Below are 24,205 nucleotides of genomic sequence, written 5' to 3'. Positions count from 1 at the left end.
TGTATCACTTTTTAGAAGATTATCATAAATTGAGTCAATATTTAAATTACCTGTGTCACTAGTGGATAGAACCTCTAGAATTTGTTCCCAGGGATTTCTGGATTCGGAATTGTCATATTTGAGGGATATTTAGTTTTGTAATAATTACCCAATTAAGTTCATTGACAAAATAATTGAAAATAGACGTGTTAAACATGATAGTAGGTTTATTGGGGTTTTTCAGTCTTCAGATTTAAACGTATCTAAAAGTTTCATTTCATTGCCATATGTACCTGGTTAGTGTGAGGAGCTTTCACGGATTTTGCGTAGATTTGACATCGATACATGTTCTTTAGTTCTGGAAAGGATTTAACCTAGGGACATTTAGTAAGTGAGGTGTATAAGATTCCGTGTTCTTGTGGGAAGCTCTATACTGGTAGGACTCACCAACAATTTGTTGAAAGATTTATTGAATATCGAAATTCAATAGAAGAAAACCTACAATTAAGAAAGCCTCCGGAAGCTTTTGATTCAGCCTTAGCAAAACATATTTGGGTTCAACAAGATCACTTTGCACAATTTGACGAAGCTTTAGCCATTTCAAATGATAAGTGGTATAAAGCCATAGAAATTAAAAAACATATGTTTGCTAACCTTTCGAAAAATAGGGACACAGGCATGTTATTTTATAATATTTAATTTAAATATTGACTAAATTTATGATAATCTTCTAAAAAGTGAATCAACAGTCAATCAAGGAGGCACACTTGTGCCTCTTTAAAGAGGCGACCCACCACAATGTTAAGCGATTTCCGGTCTTAGCGGTCGCAGAGAGACAGAGGTGATTGCATTTTGTAGCCCCAGCTCCAACTAAGAAACGTGCAAAATTTCACCCCTCTCCGACTTTATCTTCATGGGTAAAAGTGGGCCGGAAGTTTCGACCCTCCGACCTTTAACGTTGTCCGATTGGGCTGAAATTTAGAGGTTAAGCTTTTCTAGGGCCCAGGAGCTTATCCTCGAAATTTCAGATCAAGCCACTTAATGTTCATTTCTCTTTTTTTTATTAGCCATGCCTACAGGCCACAGTTGGTAACAGATCCTGGTGAATGAGGACTCATTCGAAGCGGAATTCGACCTGTTAGGGCCTTTTGATATTTTCACCCCCAAAAAATTATCCCCCGAATTCACATTTACGAAAAACCTCGTTTTCCTATAAGAACCCATGTTAATTTTTTCCACCACAGCCCCCCTTTAATGTTTTCCGATCGGGCTGAAATTTAGAAGATAAGCTTTCCTGGGGCCTGGGAGCTTATCCTCAAAATTTCAGCTCAATCCGATCCTTCCTTCCCTATTTTCCAAAAACCAAATATCAAGTTTTGTTGGGATTTGCTTGCGTCAAAAATACATACTAGAGACAAAAATAATATAACAATGTCTCTGTGGTACAATGGTCACTGTTCCTGACTGTCAGGCGGAAGATCCGGGTTCGATTCCCTGTCAGAGAAAATTTTTTATATACTGAATTTAAAGTTTAAAAAAGAAACTCAGTTTCTTTTTTAAATCCAATCTATTAAATCCTTCGGCTCAACAGGCGTCTCCAGAAGAATATCACAGTCGGCCTTCAGGTTACAGGTAAGTCTCCACTGCTTTGATAACATGCTGTATACCCGCATGCTCGAGGAAAAGTTGAAAAAAGAAAATCTTTGAAAAATTTGAGTATTCAGGAATTAAAAGGCTTAACACAAGAATCTTCAAAAGCGGGGGGTTTGGGAGACGGCAGCCCCCCATCTTTAACTCCTGAAAAGATCAGCTAACAGTTAGTCAAGCAATGATAAGTAATAAACTGTACAAAACGTGCAAAAATTATTTGAAAAAAACCACGTTTTCTAAAGAGTTAAAGAGGCTGAGTCACAAGTTCGAACCTTAAAACGTACAGGGATTAGGAGGGGCAGTTGGGGGACTGCCGCCCCCAAAACCCCCGCTTCCGTATATGAAAGGGGCTGTGCCCTCCTCAACGCCTCGCTCTTTATGCTAAAGTTTGACTTTCTCACAACTCTTTTTTTTTTAACAATAAAAACTTTAGCGTAAAGAGCGAGGCGTTGAGGAGGGCACAGCCCCTTTCATATACGGAAGCGGGGTTTGGGGGCGGCAGCCCCCAACTGCACCTCCTAATCCCTGTACGTTTTAAGGTTCGAACTTTTGACTCAGCCTCTTTAACTCTTTAGAAAACGTAGTTTTTTCAAATAATAAGGGAATTAAGATCTTAAATAATCAACAGGGGACTATTTTACCTGCTAGACCAAAACGATTTCCTTCAGTAATAGCCAACGAGAGGGTTATTTCGCAACAGAATAATTAAAATATTTTCTAGTTTTTTAACGTTACCTCAGTTGCTCTGGTGTTCTCACTGAAGTACGTCTAATAGCATCTTTTACCTACGTGAATTAGTTTGTGCCAATTGTATATTTTTATTGGTTGTGGTTTTATTTGTTTTTAGTTTTAGTTTGGTTTTTATCTGGTTCTTCTTGTGTTTCTGTCACGCTGAAGATGCCTTGTTTTGATACAGGCGAAATATCCGCGTTGCTTTACATTTTTCGTCTTTTCTCTCGACTGGCCGCTGTCTCGTTTGTTGTTTTTTATTTCATTGATATCTTTCTCTCTGTTGTTTTTTTTTGCAATGGCTGGCCAGTTCAGCTTAATATCTTTCATAAGTATTCGGTGCCTGGCAATAGACTTCGCCATTCTGCAATTTCGATATTCATTAGGTATGTAGACCGGTTGTCTTAAATTAGACTGGGCGAAAATATTGATTGTTTCCTTTGAAACTAAGTTGTTATAAATTGGGCTTAAAGGAATATCTCCAGTGTCTCTATTTATAGCCACACTTCTGTTTGTCTATTTTTTATCTCATTTGCCTCTTAAAAAGATTTGGGTAGGCCATTTACAGTAGATATTAAAGTTGCCTTCTCAAAAAGTACCAAACGTCTAGGATTTTCAAAGATATGCAGGGCCAAGGCGGAATCAAAGTTGTCATTTTATTTATAGGGACTTATCTATTGAAATTTTGTGTTCATGCAAATGTTCACCAGGTTGTCAATGGGTCCTACCTGTGTAAAATTTCCCATGTGAATATGGAACTCTGTAGACATCACTACCCAGTATAGGGCCCGTTTTATCTTTTTCTGAGATGAAAAAATCTTCAACGTTTTGTTCAGTTTTGAAAGAAACAGAGAGGTTTGGTTTTTTTCCCTGGTTTGTCACTAAGTTTGGACATGTATGGTAAAGCAGTGAAATTTTTGTTCTCAATTGCCTGAATAACTGAATCAAGGGGGGAGGGCTCCTTATTTTCTTGTTTTATTTTTTTAATCCTAAATCCATAATGGTCTGCCCAAAATCCATAAGAAAGATAATCCATTACGTCCTAAATGTAGCATGTTATGGTTCTCCAGCTACAGGTGTAGGACAGTTCTTAGCCACCATTTTTAAGCCTCTTCAAAGCACAGAGAAGTCTTATATACAAATACTCCATAGATCTTGTTTACAAGTTAAAAAAATCAAAGTACAACAGAAAAAACTATCTTATCTAGTTTTGGTGCAGTTTCCATTTGCACTTCATGCAATATCTATAAATGAGCGGGCCTTACAAAGAAAATTAGAGGAAAATTCTGTTTGGTCAGATTACAAAACTTCGGAAATTAACACAATAATGACGTTTGTTCGTCTCTGCAACAAGTTCTCGTCGTATTTTAAGTTCCGAGAAAAATGTTCCCTTCAAATCATGGGCCTATCCATGGGCACTGTTTTGTCTACTTGTTTGGCATTCTTACATGGATTTTATAGAACAATCTGCTTTGAATTGTTTCCATTAAAACAATCTCATTGGTTTCGTTTCGTTGATGATATCCTTTCTGTTTGGGAACATGGACATCACTCTCTAAGAGATTTTTTGGCCCATTTGAACTGTTTTGATTCGAATCTGCAATTCACAATGGAACTGGAAGTCTCAGGAAAGCTGCCTTTTTTGGATGTTTTAATTGTAAAAAATATTCCTAGCCTTGAATTTTCTATGTATAGAAAGCCAACCCATAATGATCGGTATTTACATTTCTCGTTAAATCACCCTTCTTCTGCGAAAAGAGGTGTAATAATCTGTCTAGTCGACTGTTCACGTAATCATGTAAATTCTGAATTTAAATTATGTCAAAGATATTCTATTCTGTAATTGATACCCAATAAACCTTATAAAAAATATCATGGATAGACGATTATAAAAGACAAAACAAGAAAATAAGGAGCCCGAGAATAAGGCTTCGGATACTTATTCAATCCTATTTGTGAATCTTTCTTTCACTTATTTCTGGCGTTTTTTTTTATTCAGTGTATATTCTGCTCTCGTTAGATTCCCTTCAGAAGGTTAGATTTTTTTTTTGTTGTTTTTTGTTTGTTTGTTTTTTGTTTTGTTTTTAGCACTGAAGACGACATGGCGGAGGTCCTTGTCGATATATTTGTTTGTTCTTCGTCTTCATATTTTGCCACTAGCTGACTTTGCGGCTATCCTCGTTTTCTCACCTTTTTTATTTTATTTTCCTTTTATTATTTCCTTTCCTCTCTTGTTTTTATAAGCTACGTTATAGCTTAAGGTTTTTTTTCCATCAAGTTTTAGGGTCTTTATTACCTATTCAGGGGATCTTGAGAAACCTCTCGGGGCTGGCAGTATCTTCTTTGGGGCCCGTCCTCTATGGTAATAATGAAGAGAAATTTCCTTCTAAAAAAATCTAAAGGGTGAATTTTCTTTTATTTATTCAAAGCTGTTCCATGCATTCTTTCAGTGTGACAACTATGCTTAATTTCTATCTAGTTTTAGTTTGTTCCATAAAAATACGGAAAGAAAAGGTGTTTTAGAAAACCTTAGAAGAAACAAAAAATTTGGGATAGTGAGAGATATATGTAATATCTTACCGTCGCAGTTTCTAGTGAGTGGGTTAAACCTGTGTCCAGATGGACAGTTAGCTTTGTTTTCAGTACATTTAAAAGAACCAATTGAATTTGAGCACATTTCTTTGTCTCGATCGCAGTTATCTGTTCCCTCTTTACATTCGTCAACATCTGAAAAAAGAGTCCTTACAAATTTCTTTTTTAACAACAGTATGGCTTGCTTGCAAAACTTCAGAAACATAAATTAGGGAAGAGAGCCTAATATCTAGATTTCAATAGATCTCAATCATTTTAAGATGTAGCGGCCATTTTCTCCTTCGTATCAGTATATTGAGGGCCATTCATGTAAATTCACCTTAATTGAAATAAAACTTCCCAAGCACATATTTAAAATTCGATAAAGTAAGTCTAGAAAGAATTACCTAATCAAAAGTAAGAGAAAATTAAAAACATTACAGGATTTGGTTCCATAACATCAGTTAAAATTTTAAACGTATATTATTCAGAGAATAATATCAACTTGTTTTGTAGTTCACTGGCTGAAGAGGCCGATAAAAAGTTTCCTTCAAAGGCTTTTGAGGTATTTCTGTTTGATTTATGATTTTCATCTAGCACTGTGTATTTAAAATGACCAAACTAATTTTTTACTTTTTTATTTGGGATTAAAAGATTTTTGAAGTTTTGTATATGGCCAACGTACAGGGCCAACGACCACAAAGGTGGTTTCTTCTGGGTGCATGTTATTGTTCTCTTGTCTTCTACACGAGATCTAGATATCTTATTTTTTATTATCTTTTTTTATTTTACTTATCTTTATCAATTCAAACACAAAACAAGTGGTGCAAAATCTTTAACTTTAAAAGTTAACCAAAGCTTTCGTTCTTTTTCTGCATTTTACATTTCCATTCCTATAGTGTTAAAAATAATAAACATATTTCTCTAGCTTTATGTAGCGGTAATAAAACTGCACGCTGAGCTCGAGTGTGGTTGATCGCACGAGGCACCTTGGTCATACTAAATAAAAACACATTTCCTTCCATTAATAAAACAATTTATCTTTAAAGTTTCATGTTTGTATGACTGAAGATAGCAATTAGTATGTTTTGAGCAAGGAAACTAATAAACGAAAATATATAGCTAATCTGCAGACGTCGTCAATCACTGAAATAGGACTGATTGCTATATTTGGCGCACAGTTTATAGACAGTAAGCTTATCGCAGATAATTTCTGGTCTTCGGTCTCGGTGCGAACAAAAAGCTCCTCCCACTTGTTTCTGCCTTAGCGGATTAGTCTGTTATCGTCAATCACTGAGAAATGGTTACCAAGTGCATTATTCGTAATAGCGGGTTTCCACTTGTTTCGTGTCCAAGAGAAATCTGACTTGTCTACCCGCGAAAAGATCTGATAACGCCTATGTTTCTATCTGCAAAAACATTCTCCGGAGCACTCGCACCCCTGTCCGGGTTTTTATAATGGGAGAGATAGAGAATGATCCTACTGCTAATTCTATAAACTGTGATTTGGCGTATCTACGCTGGTGTTACTACATCAGCAAACTAAACCAGTCCTTTTTGCCTTAAGAATTGTTGGATAGTTGATCGGGAATTCCCCCCCCTCCAACATTCAGTGAAAAATCATACACAAAAGTGAAAAAGCGAGTCATGAAAATATTCATGGTAGTGAAGGGCTAGGTAAAAGTAACCCTTGCCAATAGCGACACGAACAAAAATTTTTTCAATATTTTTTTGTAGTAATAGTGTTATTGAGTTCACGAGTTAATCCCCAGCCCTATAAACTATTTGCTCTCTGTTGGGGGATTTTATTTTGATGCATTATGAAAATTTGTCAGTAAACAGTACCTCGCCCAAAAAACGGAAACTGGAAAACAATAAATGCGTCAACAGAATTCACTTTAATGCCGGAGGTGCAGCTAGGTTTTTAAGCACCCGGGGATGATGTTAGATTTTACCCCTCCCCCTCCCCCACCTACGCATCCTTAAAACTTATTTTACAAAAACAATTTTTCTTAAATTATACACAATAAAACACGGTAAACCATTCTAGGAAATTTTACGGTCCCTCACCCAGCTTTGGCCAGCCTCCAAAACTATTTAAGAAAAAACGTGCGCAGAGCATAGTGTAGTGCGCCTGGTAGTTACCAATAACTCACTCGGTTTTGACCACTCTCCTAAGCTATTTAAAAAAAAAGTTTTTACTGTGAGTTATTAAAATTACAAAAACAAACATTCTTCCATTCCTCTCATGCAGAAAAATCTGTGTAAAAATGAATAGACAATAGTCTCTTTCTAACCTAAGAAAACTACGCATTACCTTCGTAGTTTAAATTAACTCTTTAACAGTTTTAAGTTGACCAATCTAGTAAAATATTTTCAAAAAGTAGTTTTTCAATGGAAAGTGAAGAGTAATATTAAACCCTTACAAAATCATAAATAAATTCAGATCGTAATTCAAATGAAGACAAACAAAATGACCATTAATGGATGAACGAGACCTTGAAGGAACATACATTAAAATGAATTATTATATTAAACATAAAATAACAGATAAACTACGACCTACCACCTGAAAGATAAACTACCACCTGAAAATAAAATGCTTTTTAAATGTTTTCACTTATTTGACTGCAATAAATAAAAAATAATCAAAACTTGAAGGAATAAATATAGGTATATAAAACTGACAATCCACGGTCATTTTTTTTTTCAGTAAAGCGCAAATTATGTTCTGGTTTTGAGAAGGCATGAGGGTTGTCAGCCCTACTCATGCTAATTTTGCTTGTATTGAGTTTGACTCGGTTATTTATTGTAATTTCTGTTCGTTATGGGTTTCATTTATTTATTGATGGTGAATCGAGGTTGTTATATGCTTGGAAGATTATTTGACTTTATTTCTGCTTTTTTTTTGTTTAATGGAGCTCTTTATTTTTATTTGAAGAATTTTTTTGGTGTTTTTAAGTTAATTGGACACAAAAGGATGATACAAATTGCGCAGAAATTCGTATCAACTGCAATAAACGAGAGTATTGTGATGTTTATCGCAAAAAAAATAAAGACCCTCAATCTCGTGATTCTTATCGTCCGTTTACAGATTATTCGGTTATTGCCCAACTATTTGAAAAGATTGCCTCTGAAAAATCTCGAATAGGTGTAATCATTGAAATCATCAGTTTAGTTTTCGCACGGGTCTTGGTGTCGGAAATGCGCTTGCAGTTTTAGTGTCTATCTTGGAGAGGCATGAGAGAATGAAGAAATTTTTATATGTTTCGGCAATAGATATTTCTAAGGCATTTGATTCAGTCCTAAGCTCCCAAGCTATTTTAGCACTTTCGAGGAGCGGGGTAAACCCATTTATTTGTGCCTCTCTGTGGCAATGATATCAAATTTCTTCTATGTGTTTCCGTGTCAAAAATCTTTATAGCAGCCGAATTTCTTTACGTCACGGAGTAAAGCAGGGCTCAGTATTGAGTCCTGCAATATTCAACGATATCATCCGCTATTCAACTGGCAGAATACCGCCTTTTCTTATCGAGCCATCCATTAACGTGAGTCACCTGTCGTAAGCGGATGACATCTTCCTTCTGTCTAATGACTTACAATCGCTGCAGGCTGCTGTGAATAGCCTCTAAGCCGGGCTATTTGACTTTGGACTATCAATCGCTTCTACTAAAAATGAATTTTTCGTTTTTGGGTGTTATCAACCTCTCGATTCAACAATTCAGGTTGGCCCTGCCACAATCTCTGCCTCTGCATCTATTGGGTACCTCGGGCTTGCATTCGGGACCTCGATTCGAGCAACACGGTCACTAATAATCAATGTGTTGAGGGAGAAATTGAGAAAGTCCTCTAGACTTCTCTCTAGAGTTAAAGGCCAATTTGACAGGAAAACGTATAGTTACATTTTCCGACGGTGCGGTGTTTTTCAGATTTGTCAAAAAATGGATGAACTGTCTCGTAGATTGGGTAACCACTGCAATAAAAAATGTCGATTTTCCACTGATCTGTCTCCTACAAAGTGCCTAGTGTTGTTTCAGGCTGCTCGCCAGAGTTAAGGGCCACTTCGATAAGAGAACCCTTGGTCGGCTATATAACGCGTTTTTCGCACCACATGTGTTGTTTTTAACACCTATTTGAAATATTCTCTCCGCATCTGGTAAATAGCAATCTGACCGTTGTACTCTAGGCTCTGCAAGTATTTTCTCAGTATCCCTGTTTGGACTCGTAATAGGTACATTTCCTCACGGTATGATGTCTTTTAAGATTCGTCAAATATTGGATGAATTCTCACGTAGATATGCTTACCGTTGCAATAAAAGTGCCGACTTTCTACTTTCTACTTTCTACTCTTAAAAAAAAGCACTAGAAATTTCAATATCAAATCAAATGGACCCCTTCGAAGCTTCCACGACAACTCATTCCATACGATTTGCCTTTGTGAAAAAAATAATACATTGTGTCGACTTTGCTTTTTAATTAGTCAGCATTATTGCGCGGCCTCTTATTATGAAACATCACAATTAAAGACGTAAATTAAAAATAGAATCTCGAATAAGCCCATCCAACGAGGTAGAGAGAAACTTTAAGACAGAAGTTGCCAAAGTTTCAATAAGTGCACTAAATACACTCGTAGTCGCTATATTTTACAGCAAAATCATTAATTTAATTTTCTTTGCAATGATAGGAAGACACCTTTATTTAGTTATACTATTCAACACCAAATGTTCCCTGACTTCACCCTATTCCAGGAAGCTCAATTTCCTATGCTTCCTTGCACCATTCTTTTTTCGCCTCACCTACTATCTGAGTCCATATGACCTACCTTCACAAGTTCGAGCTTCCACAACGTAGCGATGGCCAGGTGGGCAAACTGGGAAGGGTCTGCAAGTAAAACCACCATATGAATTCACACAAAGCGTTGTTTCAGCGTTACAATCGTCCAGGCCTTCTGAGCATTCATCAATGTCTAAAACCACATTTCATTAATTTTAGTAAGCTGAAAACGAATATACACACACACACACACATATATATATATACTATATATATATATATATATATATATATATATATATATATATATATATATATATATATATATATATATATATATATATATGTAGAAAGGAGGGTACCAGCCCCATCCCTCACCCCTGCCGCCATCTACAATTTAGTTTAATGCTGACGGGGCACCAAATATGGGCATGGAATCCCCAGGGAGAATGATTGCATAATCAAAGTGGGTCAATGACCTCTTTTTCCCAGGTCGATTTATTTGTTGTTGTTTTGGGCAAGTGCACGCTCGGGGCGAATGTTAAGATCCAGGAATAGGAAACAGGATCACGTGTCTCCTTCTTAGCCAATCAGAGACTCGGTTACATCCCCTTCTAGACCAATCAGAGGCTCGCTTACATATGATTTTCCTTTTGCATACCAATTCGCCCTTGAGATTTCGTATATAACGGGCATGCATTGTGTTAAATTATCAGAAAGTATTGTGTCACAGTTGAAAGAACAAGAATGGATATTATTGATGAGCTTGAAGCCTTGGCAGCCACAATTAGCAATGAGAGTTCTGTTTTAGTACATTTTCATTTTTTATTTTCAAAATAAAATTACTTTCCTTGGTCACCCTCCAGTATATCTAAGTCCCCCCTCCCCCACCATACAAACTCCAATATGCTATCTTTATACTCACTAGAAAAAAAAAAATATGTTCTTTTTACCACATAACACCCCTCAAAACCACCCACTGTTTTTACAAGTATAATTCGTCCAATAGAAATAAATTTGTTCTTTCTTTAATCCTATCTAAAAGTGACAATCAACTTTATGTCAATCCCTTAGCCATTAAGCCGCTAAATTGACAAAACATTGCCGCAAGATTATAATTAGCTGACACCCCCATAATTGCACTTCCTGCATGTTGATCCTTACATTAGCGGTTTGGCCAAAGGTTCCACAGATCAAAAAAGGATTGTTTTTCCAGTCAAATTAAAAACACTTTCACGCAGAAAGAGATTGCTGTTTATTAAGCTTGTGGATTCACTACCTGTATGGAAGGGTGAAACGGGTTATTTTCAAATTATGGTCTAACAATATATTTTGGACATTGCTGGAAGGGGGGAGGGGGAAATATCTCTATTCTATCACCATTATTGTAAAATGAAAAAAAAGCGTTTCTTTGCGTGAAAAGTAAGGGGCTGGGATGTCTATGAATTAGCTTTTTTTAATTAATTAAAATAGCATTTGATTTCTGAGTTTAGTATATTTTTACTTTTTGCTTTACTGAAAATGCTTGGGAGGGGGTTTCTTAGTGATAAATGCTTTTCTAGACAAAATTATGGTTAGGTTATGAGTACTAATTTTTCTTCTGTAAAAAAAAGGGGAAAATTATTTTGATACTCATTTTTTTCTCTTCTTTTAAGGCCAATTGTGAAGAATGTATTGTCTCCCCTCCATCTAAGAGAGCAAGAGAGGGTGAGGCAGCCCTAATGCAGCCTGGCAGAAAACTAAAGAGAGATTGGGCGGATAACTACAATACCGAAGCCCCACCTACACAAGATCGTGAAATAGCCGGCCCGTCACCCCCTTATCATACATTGTCGAGGGTCTTAGGAACTGCCCCGCCTATACAAGATCATGAGGCTGCTCTCCAACATGCACTACCCGGACCATCTGGCACACAAGTGCAGCCGGGATATAAAAATGTAAGCATTTTTACCTCTAGTTATAGAAATATATATCTATTTCTTCCAATGTTTTTTTTAGTCTTTTTCTTTTCACTATATTTCAACACTGTAAAAGTGTATCTCAGAGATATTAAAATATTAACCCCTCACCCCCAACCATTGTTTTAAATTTCTCTGCTCCCCCCTCCCTCAGAGATATCTAAATATAATGTAATTTTTTTGCTTGCTTGTCAAAGAAACCGCTCTTTTTCTAATCTTTGCTATTTTCTCTGTCCCCACTGTTGCTATCTCTTCGCTATCTCATAATAATATTTTTAGTTAATTTCTAGTCAATTACTGTTAGAGAGCCTTTTATCTCAAAATGCTATTTTCGCTAGAATATTATAGTTTTAAGGGGCCTAGAAGTAAACCTTTCATTTCATCACAGTAAAAGTGTCTCAGAGATATTAAAATATTAACCCCCCACCCCCCAACCATTGTTTTAAATTTCTCTGCTCCCCCTCCCTCAGATATATCTAAATATAATGTAATTTTTTTTTGCATGTCAAAGAAACCACTCTCTTTTTCTAATCTTTCCAATTTTCTCTGTCCCCACTGTTGCTATCTCTTCGCTATCTCATAATAATATTTTTAAGTAATTTCTAGTTTACTGCTATCTCACCATTTGAAAATCAAAATGCTATTTTTCGATAGAATATTATAGTTTTAAGGGGCCTAGAAGTAAACCTTTCATTTCATCACAGTAAAATTATGTCAGAGATATTAAAGGACATTGTTCCCCCTTTTAAATCAGGTCAATTATCGTATACATTTAGCCAACTGAATTCTCGTAGTGAAGCCTAAAAGAGACACTATATCCTGGACATAATTTCCACATAGAAAATTCTTTAGTTATAAAGTGCTTTTATTTAAACGCAATTCTCAATCGGAAAGAGACAGTGGCTATCAAGTAAAGACCGTGGTTTTTTTTCAAAAGCTGATTAGTTTCTACCTTTTCTGCCATCTCTTAGGACTTTTCTTTTCGCTTTTTTTCAACACTGTAAAATTATGTCATAGATTTTAAAAGATGTTTTCCCCCCACTCAATTTGAAGGACAGAGATTATCCCATTTATCTCTTTGCACATATGGGATTCTAATTTGCGTAATATTGTTGACAGCTTTCAACCTTACAACTTGCCAAGATTTTAGGGGAAACATTCAATAAGAGTTAACGGCTCCAATTTAATTGTATTTTCCAAAATATCTTGGAACAGAACAGACGAGATTACAATAATTAAGCTCATGAGTTCACAACCTGTAGGGAATTGGACAAACGACTTATTTCCAAAATTATCTTCTAACAATATTTATTTTTTTTAGGACATTATGTAAACGGCTGGGAGCCGCGGAGCCCTGGAAGCCCCGGAAGCGCCGGTGGGCCCGGGACGCGCTGTGGGGCCCGGGTAGGGAAGCGCCGCGGGCCTGAGAAGCGCTGCGGGAAGCGCCGTTGTGGCCCGATGGGCTGGCTCGGAGGGGGGCATTAAATACTGGAAATTGGGAAGGGGTGGAGTTGTTTGAACAAAATCAAATTGCTTGCTATGTAAAGCGTTTTAGATTTTCATTAAGTATTGCCTTCTATGTAAAATGTTTTAGATTTTCGTTAAGTTGGAACTTTCAGAATATCGATAGAGTAGGGAATTAAATGCTACTAAGCGCATTTTAAATAATAATTAAATTTTAAAAACAGTAGGGGTGATTTGAACACTTTGAAAATAAGTTATTTTTCATTTATAGGTTGCATTGGTCCCATTCCTTGTCGCCGTCCTCATCAGTTGGAGGAGAGGACGCACCGGTGGACTTCCACAGCAATTCACCATGGAGTGGTAATTCACTTGAAATTCCAGATAACTATGATGAGTTTATCGAAAAAATTTTAAATGTAGATTATAGCGCAGCTGAGCAGGGGGACTTACCTTTGCTGAGTCTAAACACCTTACAGCTTTTGGAGGATTTTACAAATTAATTAACTGGGAACCCTCCCCCCACTGATTACATTTCCCCATTTCAAAAAACTGAAGTGGATTCCCATACCCCAAATATTGAACGATGTGGTGGAGGGGGAGGCTGTATTGATGATATACAAGAGGGGAAGGATATAATAACCAATTTACAACTTTTCCCGAATTTCAATTATCTAATACAATTTTAAATGCAGGAGCTGTTTGCACTGTAACTTTTGGTGATCTTTTGGACTCACTTATAGGGGTTAATTTTGTGTTGACCCAGTGTAAATTGTGAATGAATATTTAATAGAATTGGTGCACTACTGTAGAATAAAATTCAGTTATGAGGAGGGGGAGGGATTCGATTAAGGTTTCAATTGTCTTAAAGGTGTTCTATTTAAATGAGGGGAAAAATGAAGTTTACCATCATTATATACACTCCGAGATGCGTGTGATCTATCCGAATTTAGAAAATTTTGAGAGTGTTTTTTGCGAGAGGATAGGTCAAATTATTGCGCATCTTGAGAACTTTAATGAAAATGGAAGCGGCTCTGTAGTTTTATTTGTTGAAAATTTAAGCGTGAATATTTATAAATTTAAGAAAGATTTTATTTTAAGAGGGGGGGCAGGTGGAGAATATGATAGGGATAAAGTTTTAAAATATAATCCAGATTTAGTAGGTTGTCGTGGTGTCCAGCGGATCTGTTTTGAGAAAGGTCAAAAATGTTTCAAGTATGGTTTCCTCATATCAGCATTCGAGCCTCTAGCACGTGACGCTACCAAGACGAATTTAGACGATTGGGCTGTACATGGGAAGGACGGGTCCAATTTCCCCATTGTAGATTTCACTTGTTTAGAGGGAAAATACCCAGTAACGCTAAGATCCACTGATATTTTTGAAAGGGTTAATGCCCATTTAAATATCGGCGTTACTGTGGTTCAGTATGAAACTGAATTTGAAGATGGGGTTTGTTCTAAAAAGAAGGCGGTGGTTTTCCCAGTAAGGGGCCCGTCAATTGAATTGGTCAAACACTGGGTTTGGTTGTTGTACACACCACCATCTAGTGACCTTGCCAATTCAATTGGCCATTTTAACCCTATTACAGACATTAGTAGAGTTCTGGGGGGGGGTAGGGATCTAGGGGAACGTTACTACTGTCCGGCATGCCTCGCTCGATTCTGTTGTGATATAATACTAAAGGATCACATAAGATACTGTAGCCGACTTCGATACCAGACACTGAAAACAGTTTCAGAGGAATGGGTTATCTTACTTTTTACAAATTTCTCGAACACCCTTCCCCAATGCAACAAAATATCTTTGGACTCAGAAGCTAAGCTGGTGGAAGTGAACGATCCTAAATTTTCAAATCGAGTCAAAAAAAATCAAGCAATTGCAGTTTCCTATGCGCCTGCGCATAGAAACTGTTCTAGCACCATGCAGTTATTAGAATTAGTAGAAACATTGGATGAGAGAGAGTGTATGATCAAGCCACTGACTAAATTCATTGGCACGGCTAATGGCGATATTTATTGTTTGAGAAGTACACATTACCCTATGGTGCTGTCTGCAGAGGATCGTCTCGCGAGTAAAAATCAGAAAATATGCTGGGTTTGTAAGGGGGAGTTTGAAAAGGGGGATAAGGGGACTAAAGGGAAAAGAGGAGGAGGGGGAAAGTCAGAGACCATACCCACTTTTGGCAGGAAATATCTTCTGGGGGGAGTAATTTTAGAGGGGTTGCGCATCAATCGTTTAACTTAAATGTTAGCCAGCAGTTTTTATTCCTGTTTTTATTCAAAATGCAAATTATGACTTAAAATTTATTTTACCGGCACTGGCACGTGTGCACAGGGAAGGAGGGGGAGTAGACCGTCCATGGGTAAATAATTCTTTTTCCTATAATATTATTCCCAAAGCGGCCGAGAAGTCGGTGCTTCTCGAGCTGAAATGGCAAGTGGTAAATAATGGGCATACGTGTTGGAATAAAATCAGGCTTTTATATTCTTTTAGTTTTTTTCAAAAAGCATTGAGACAATTGAGTCAATTGCAGAAAAGCAACAATTTCTATAGATGTTCAATCCTGAAACAAAACGTTCCAGGCAGTAAAATGTATGAGCTATTGGTATGAAAAGGTATATATACATACGATTGTTACTGTTCTGGCGCTCGCTTAAGCGAGGTGAAACTACCTACAATTGAAGCTTTTTACAATTCACTCACCAGTAGTGAATGCACAGCCGAGGAATATAAGTTTGCCAAGAAGGTGTGGGCTAAGGGGAATTGTAAAAATGGGTGGGATTATTGTAGACTGTACTTGGCCAGTGACGTTTTAACTCTGTTGGATATAGTCTGCAAGAACACAGACCAAATCTATTCAGAGTTCGGGCTAGATATAGGCTACTGTTTTTCCACACCACATTTGGTGATAGATTTGATTTTAAAAATTAGTAGGGAGGAAATAGGCCTAATCACCGAATTAGATCAGCACCTTTTTGTAGAGCGTTCAATGAGGGGAGGGTATGTTTTTCATGGCCGCGTCTTGTCAACCGATCCGAGCGGACAAAACACCGGTGCAAAGTCAAATGCAGTGTTCTTGGACATGAACTCATTGTACCCCTCGGCAATGTCTCACTACTCTTTGTCGTGTGGGAACTATCAATGGCTTGAGAATCCTTATGAGTTCCCCGACATTACCACCGTCGAGGACAATAGGCCACAAGGATGGTTCTTTGAAATTCACGGGCACATTCCACTGGCGCTTCACGATTCAGTCAGAGATTTTGTTTTTCCCTGTATCAATCGGCCCGTGAGCAGAGACTCATTGGGCCCCAACAATTGATCATTGGTTGAGGATATGGGGATGCACTGGACCCCCTCTAAGCAAAAACTGATTGCAGATTTGGACCCTAAGGTGAATATCGTTGTTCACGATTTGCTTTTGCACTGGATGGGGAACAATGGTTTCAAGAACACCGAAATACATAGGGTCCTGCAATTCAATCAGAAACCATATTTGAAAACATTTATCGACACTTTTGTTGATAAACGCTCTAGGGCAAACTCTAAAGTAGAGAAGGAATTGTACAAACTCATTCTAAATTCAGCGTTTGGCAAAATGTGTGAAAGCGTACGCAACAATTCTCGCTGCGACGTTGTGACTGATCCTTTAGAGGGTGCAACGGTTATTGCCGACCCTAATTCTACATCGTTCACGAGCATAGAGGCTGGGATGATTCTTCTACACAGGAAAAAGAGAAATGTGGTACTGAACAAGAATATAGCAGGAGGTAGTTCAGTACTAGAAATTTCCAAAAAATTTAATGTTGTCGTTTTTTACAATGTGTGCAAGGTGCAATGGCCACGGGAGGGGGAGGTTCAAGTTTACTATGGGGATACAGATTTTCTGCTGCTAAAGGTAAAAACCAAAGAGCTATTGATTGATTTGGACCGGGGAAAATGTGTCAGCACGTGGGTGGATTTTACACCTTGAACTCCATTCCTTCTCCTCAAGCTGTTGAAATGTTAAGTCCTCAACCAAGTACTCATGCTGAACTATGAGGCGTAGGCCGAGATGATATCCAGAGAAGATTTTCCAGGCCCCAAAGTTTACTGCGCTAAAACTCATAGTGGGGATGAAAAGTAGGCGTGTAAAGGGGTGCCTACACATTTTGTAAAGAGCCTTTTCAACATGAGCGTGTACAGAGACTGTGTAGAAAGTAGCCTAGTGCCGAGAGCACAGGTGCTTGCAATTCGCTCTCTACAGTATAGAAATTATACTGTGAGAGTGGAAAAAAATGCAATGTCGTGTATATCCGACAAAGTCTATGTGCTCGAGAATTGTGTGAGTGTCCTGCCTCATGGCCACTACCGTATTTCAGACCGAGTTGAATGCATAGACTATCGCAATCAACTTGGTCTGGATAAATTAACCTAACCAACTAACCAACTAACCTAACCATCAACCCGTTCATACATTAAATGCTCTAACCCGTTCCTAAATTAACTAATCACCATAACCATTGACCCAACCTAACCTTTAGCAGCAGCAGTGACGACAACTATTGTACATTTTTTTCCATCGCGGCTCCCGGGGGGTGGGAGGCCCTTCCCGCGGCCGGCCCCCGGGGGATGAGGGGTACCGCCCGCTGCTCCGGGGGGGTAGGGGGTCCCGCCCGCTGCTCCCGGGGGTTTGGGGGTCCCGCCCGCGGCGGGCCTTTGGCCCCGCAGCTCCTGGGGGGTGGGGGGGACCTTTTAAATTCATAATGTTCAACTGTGCTATGCACAATTCTTTTTTGTTAATGTGTTTTCTTTCTATTGTTTTCAAGTGTTGTTGTTGTTGTACAGAAGTGTGTGCTACTGTGTTCTACTAATGTACATAAAGTGTTCTTGCTGGACAAAAAAAAGTGTTTTAAGACAATAAGTGTTGTACAGATAGTGTTATTGTTGATGGACAAAAAGTGCTTTTTTTTGTTGTACATAAAGTGTCATTTTTATCATTGTTCATGTTGAACAAATAGAGTTTTCATATTGCAAATAAATGACCATGAAATTTTGTCAGGTTCTTGTTGAACATAAAGTGTTATTTTTATGTTGTTCATTTTGAACAAATAGAGTTTTCATGTTGCAAATAAATGACCATGAAATCTTGTTTTTTTGTTGTTCTTGTTAACATAGATAGATCTATGGGAAAATTATTACTGCTACTTATTCATTGGACACGAATGATTTACAGTTAGTTGTAGTCCGACTGTTGTCAACAGCAGCAACAGCAGCATGTATCAATTTAAAACACCCTTCCGATCGTTTCTGTGTGGGCCCTCAATGTCAGGCAAAACAACACTCTTAACTAAAATAATTCAAAATTACGATAAAATGTTTTTGGAAAAGCCGAAAAAAATCTACTATTGCTATAGTATTTGGCGGGAGTCCTATGATCAAATAAAACCAATTGCCACGACCATACCGATGAAAGTAACGCGGGTAATTGTCGCTTTAGATAGCTTTGATCCAAACTTGTAGTTGACAATTTACGATTTTGCTGACTCCATTAAACAGTTCTCACATAACTAGTTGCAACTTTTTACTGTTTGCCCCCACCACAAGTAAGTCTCAATAGTCCTAATTTTACACAATCTGTTTCATCAGAACAAATGTATGCGAACCCTTGCTTTGAATTGCACCATCTATATTATCTATCAAACTGTTCGTGATTGTAGTTCGCTAATAACTCAATAAACAGATATACCCCGGCACCCTTAGAGTTCTGTTGTCGACGTACATTCGACTAACAAGCCCTACGGATACATTTTACTGGATCTTAATCAGAGCAAACCCGAGGATTTACGTGTAGTCACCGACATTTTCAACAATGAAATTACAGTATATCTTCCGGTGAACAGTAGAAAAGGCTATTAGTTGTCGTTATGACACCGAAGAAACTACACGAACAACGGCATTTATTTTCCGTTATAAGCACTTCAAAACCCTTTCTCAGACAGGTCATACTCAAGCATGGTATTGACAAAGATTACATTAATATAATATCTGAACTTTTTTTTAATTTAACTGAGGGCATTATTCAACTGTCGGAAGGTGTTAGACAACAGACAACCCAACATCGGTCCACTGTACGCGCTTTAGCTTTTAAAAAAATGGTAAAATTTTTTAAAATAACATAGCTCCTTCAAGCGGGCGGTAGCTTTTTCACACTTTTACTGCCAATAATTGCAGGACTTGTAAACAGTTTTCTCTAGAGAGAGAATGGTAAAACCCTATAAATTGACACCATTTGAACTTGTCCTCTCGCCCGTCGAACATTTTGAAGACAATCTAAGCAAATTCATTAATGATGAGAATATTGCCGATGACAAAAAACTGCTTTTACCTCAAGATACATTGCAACGTGTGGACAAACATAAGCCTTATCGTGAGAAACCCGCCGCTGTCGCCGATACCTCTATACAGGAAACATGTCCTCAAGACTCTGCAGCAGTGCATTCAAAGGAGTAGGGATTGAATTCAATTGTATTGAAAACTGGAAGCTTATTGCCAGTGACCTATAGTGAACAGAGTAAAAGAGTTTTATCTTATCTCATGTTGGAAACTGGTGGTGATCAAGTTCAAGTCGACAGCACAGGGAAACGAATTATAATTCAGGGAAAAAGTTATAATCTAGTTGATTTAATTTGTGATATGGTGATGAATCGTAAAGGACTTTTATCATTTGATGCTCATCTATACACCTTTCTCAGTGTATCAAACTTCCCCAAAAGTCTTATTGGCAATAAGCAAATTCTTAAGAAACTAAGAGAATATAGTCCTCCAACAACACCAACACCAACACCATTTAAAAAAGAAGAAGATTCAATATTTGAAAATAATAGCAGCAGCAGCAATGATTTTACAACACCTGTGGCTGCTAGTCAAAAGCGAAGACGAATTGATTCACCCTCCAGTGTGCAAAAGGGTAGTGGACATTACACTACGTGTTTGCGTTCAAAATGGATGAAGTTCTGAAAGGTGTCTATGAAAATATTGGTGAAGCGGGAAGTTTAAGTTCTCCCAAAACGCTTTTTAAGTTTGTCTCCGGTACCACTATGAAAAAGGCAAAAGAGTATATAGAGAATGAATCAACTTACACACTGCTCCGGAATCACAGGCTTCGTGGCAAAACAACATCGACAAACTAAAGCCTTTTCTCCTCTGCATATAATGCAAACGGATCTTTAAACTTTAGACGCAATTCAACGGCGTCACAATGCACCCTACAAATATATTCTGGTGGCAATCAGTGTCTTTAGTCGCTATGCCTATGTCATTCCATTACGATCAAAGAGAGGTGTTGAAGTTTCTCAGGCCATTGAAAGTATTCTTGAACAGGATTCGTATAGAAAAATTCAATCGGATCGTGGCAGTGAATTTGTTAATCCCAATGTGCAAAAGGTTCTATTGAAATATAATACAACACTTTATCATAGTCACAGTCCAATAAAGGCTGCATTGGCTGAACGATTAATAAGAACGATTCGTCTATTAATTTCAAGATATTGTACACTGAAAAATACACCGGCTTTTATTCATGATTTAGATAAAATCATGCGGATATACAACCATCGACCTCATTGATCTCTGTCCAACCCAAGCCCTCGGGATGTTCACTGCAATGAAAATATAATTTGATGCTTTTCTAAAGCAATATTCCAATGGTGAAAAAGAAAAAAAAATGTGAAGAAGAAATTCAATGTTGGTGATACTGTTCGAATTAATAGAACCACCAATATTTTTGAAAAGGGAAATTATTTATGGAGCACCGAACTTTTTAAAGTGTCCAAAATACTGGAAACCGAGCCCACGACTTATCGACTGCGAGACACCAAAGATGATGAGATTCTCGGCGGTTTTTATGAATATGAACTGCAAAAAGTTAGAAACACTAGCGAAAGTTATCAAAATGAAAAGACAGTAAAGAGTTGTACTCTAAGAGGCAAGAGAAAGTTGCAAGTTTGCTGAGTAGGATACATCTCCGATTTAGGTTATCGGATCACTGCTCAAGACATTAGCAATGCCCAATGGTTTATATATGACTTTCATCTCCAATGTTTCTGATCCTCTCTACAATGACTTGAATAGAACAAGTGATTTTTGAACAAAACTCTCCCCCAACATCAAATTTGACGGAAAGTATGAAGTGGCTCTTGTCGACTGTATTCTCAAAAATACCTATGACATCCTGAGAAAGGATCGTAAATATGAAATAAAAATAAAACCCTATGATTGGCCGCCACCACCCTCAAGTGATCAAGAAATAATTCAAATAATAAATTGGATGGCTTATTCATATATTGAATTACCCTACGAGGAACTCACCTGTATGCATTATTTACGTCGTTCTATTAATAAAAGAATTTTTGCTCGTAAAAAATTAGCTTTTCATTTCAACTATTCAAAGGAAGAGGGCAAGGTCTACATTAGTTCACCTATTGCCAGTGAAAAGGTTATTCTCAATGATAATCTAAAGGATGTTCTTGGCTTTAAGCTCAATATAATCAATGGTAAAAGTGCCGGAAACACTAATTTCATTTTTGCTGACTACCCACCTGCCTTCTCCACGGACACTTGTATATTTCTCTACGCTTCATTTGTGGAAACATCTCGGGTTGGTAATTCAAATGTTCCCCTCCTACGAGTTCTTGCACGACAAACCAATCAAGAGCATATTCACCACTACAATATAAAGCATCTTCAATATAGTCCTGTAAACACTTCCTATTTGGAACTCTGTTAGTTAACACTAAGAACTGAATTGGGTGATCCCATAGCAATTTCAAAAGGTTTGGCTGTGATTACATGCCATTTTCGTCCCATCGTTCAACAACAAGATGTCTAATAAAAAAGTGGTATTCACTTGTCCTGATATTGACTGCTATGTTAATACTCTTGGCCCAAGACAACAGGGCAATGGAATGGACTATTACAAAGGTCACTCGTCAATGTCTGGCTACGGTCTTGGCAGTTGGTTTGCTAAGCTGTTTCGCTCTTCACTACCACTGGCTAGAAAATATATTGTACCGGCTGCGCCAGATTTTGCGTCCTCTACACTATACAATTGGGGCTCTGGCAAGGATTTAAAAAAAAGTGTGACGGAAAATCTTAGGTCCAGTGCGCGAACCCTTGGCGAGAGATTAAAACAAAATGGTAAAGGCTTAAAAAGGTCGAGAAACAATGCATCACTCATCAGTCTCCACTCAGGTCGGAAACGAAAGACATCACCCATCTTGTCAAAGAAAAGAAGGAAAGAGCCGACACGTAGTGTAAACAGAAGAAGAAGCCCCAGGAAGAAAATTATTAGATCGAAACTAGATTTCTTCTCTTAAAATGTCCTACCTGCCGCATAAGGATTCTCAACCTTCAGTCACCGCCTCATTGAATCTATTCAATGCAGAAAATGTTGATGTGAGTGTCAAGCATGGATACTATGAACAATTTTATCCACAACAACCCCTGTCTGATAATATCCACTTTCAAATTTATTCCAATGAAGACTACTTTATGGACATGTCTTCGACATTTATAGATTTACAAATGAAAGTCCGGAGATCCGATAATACAATGCCAATTCGGGCCGATGGAATATCCTATGAAAATTGTATATTACATAATTTATTTCGTCAAATCAGTGTCTATGGCAAAATTGGAAAATTGTATATTACATAATTTATTTCGTCAAATCAGTGTCTATGGCATCAATGGCACGCTGGTGAGCACAAGCAATAATCTCTCAAATTATACAAGCTATATGCAATTCATGCTGATGACACCCAAGTCATATATGGAATTGAGAGGCACCTCGAATAGATATGAATATATTACTAATACTGATAGTACAGATGCATTTAAAAATGCTACAACTAGTGAATTATATCTAGTTGGAAAAATATATCATGAAATATTTAATATACCCCAATGGCTGCCACCCAATGTTATAGTGGATATAAAACTGACGCTTGCACCCTCCAATTTCATATTGAGAAAATAACTTGCTGCCAATCCTGATGTAAGTCTCTCCCTCACCTCGGCAATACTTCATGTACGCAAACAACAAGTTATGATTTCTGTTGCATTGGCAATGGAAAAACTGAGAGCCAATGGAAATAATATTAAACTACTTATTCCTCATACAATCACCAATCAACGTCATATTGCTATGGGCTCACGCACCTTCACCGATTCATCCTTTATCAATGGCGAAATTCCCTCAAAACTTGGTTTGGCATTTGTAAAAAGCACTAGTGCAATAGAATCATGGACTGGATGTCCATATAAATTCGAGATGTTTTGACTTTCATCTCTTGTGTGCAAAGTAAACGGTATCCCACTCTACAATCTATCTTTTGATAAATCCCATAGAACATTGTATGAGTTGACCATGCAAACCCTAGATCATGATTCGCAACTATTTAAAAATGGTATAACCGAAGATATGTTTGCTAAAACACATGGTATCATTGTACTAGATTTGTCTGGCACACAGGATATGAGTATAGTGCGTACGGGGAGTGTGCGTTTAGAGTGTACATTTGCCGATCCATTGGCTGAGAGTATTGCCCTAATCTCACAAAATCAATATGAAACCTATTGGGAAATCACTCCCGAAGGCAGTGTTCTACTAGACTTGGCGCCATGAACACCAGTCAAATAATCAATGTATTTAATATGGATCCCTACATGTCACAGTACAAATCCTATTGTCTGCCCTCGGACTTCCTTGGAAAAATTCAAAGTGTCAACAATACCTTGATTATTGTTAATAGCAGTCCATCGACTGTGCAGACGGGTCATTGGCTGTGCATCTTTCAAACAATGAAAATGACAATTGAATTTTTTGATCCTCTTGGCCTACCCTTTACATTCTAAACACCCCACATCAGCAACTATATTGAGAGCAGTGGGAAAACTATTATTCAAAATCGGAAGAGAGTGCAGGATCTAACGACTAAAAGCTGTGGCTTTCATGCACTACTATATTTTGTGTTCCGATGTCGCGGCTATACTTACGTGCAATTTCTCCACTTTTATAGTGATAATCCACTTCTGAACGACT

The 24,205-nt window shown here is 37.6% G+C and overlaps 1 protein-coding gene across 1 annotated transcript in view; it reads right to left on the bottom strand.

Annotated features, from left to right (window-relative positions):
- Window positions 1-24,205, bottom strand: part of LOC148946947 (uncharacterized) — a 305,387-nt gene that overhangs the window by 143,525 nt on the left and 137,657 nt on the right. Inside the window, exons 12-13 of the mRNA XM_089096755.1 lie at window positions 9,752-9,895; window positions 4,939-5,085 (exon numbers count right to left, since the gene is read on the bottom strand). Of these exons, the coding sequence (XP_088952881.1) occupies window positions 4,939-5,085; window positions 9,752-9,895 (291 nt within the window). The remainder of the gene's footprint in view (window positions 1-4,938; window positions 5,086-9,751; window positions 9,896-24,205) is intronic.

This window comes from Artemia sp. Qi Xiang Cuo, chromosome 11 (genome assembly GCF_049724085.1).
Source record: "Artemia sp. Qi Xiang Cuo chromosome 11, ASM4972408v1, whole genome shotgun sequence".
Classification (NCBI taxonomy): Eukaryota; Metazoa; Arthropoda; class Branchiopoda; order Anostraca; family Artemiidae; genus Artemia; species Artemia sp. Qi Xiang Cuo.
The sequence above is the reverse complement of the archived record's forward strand: the minus strand, read 5'-3'. Positions and strand labels throughout refer to the sequence as shown.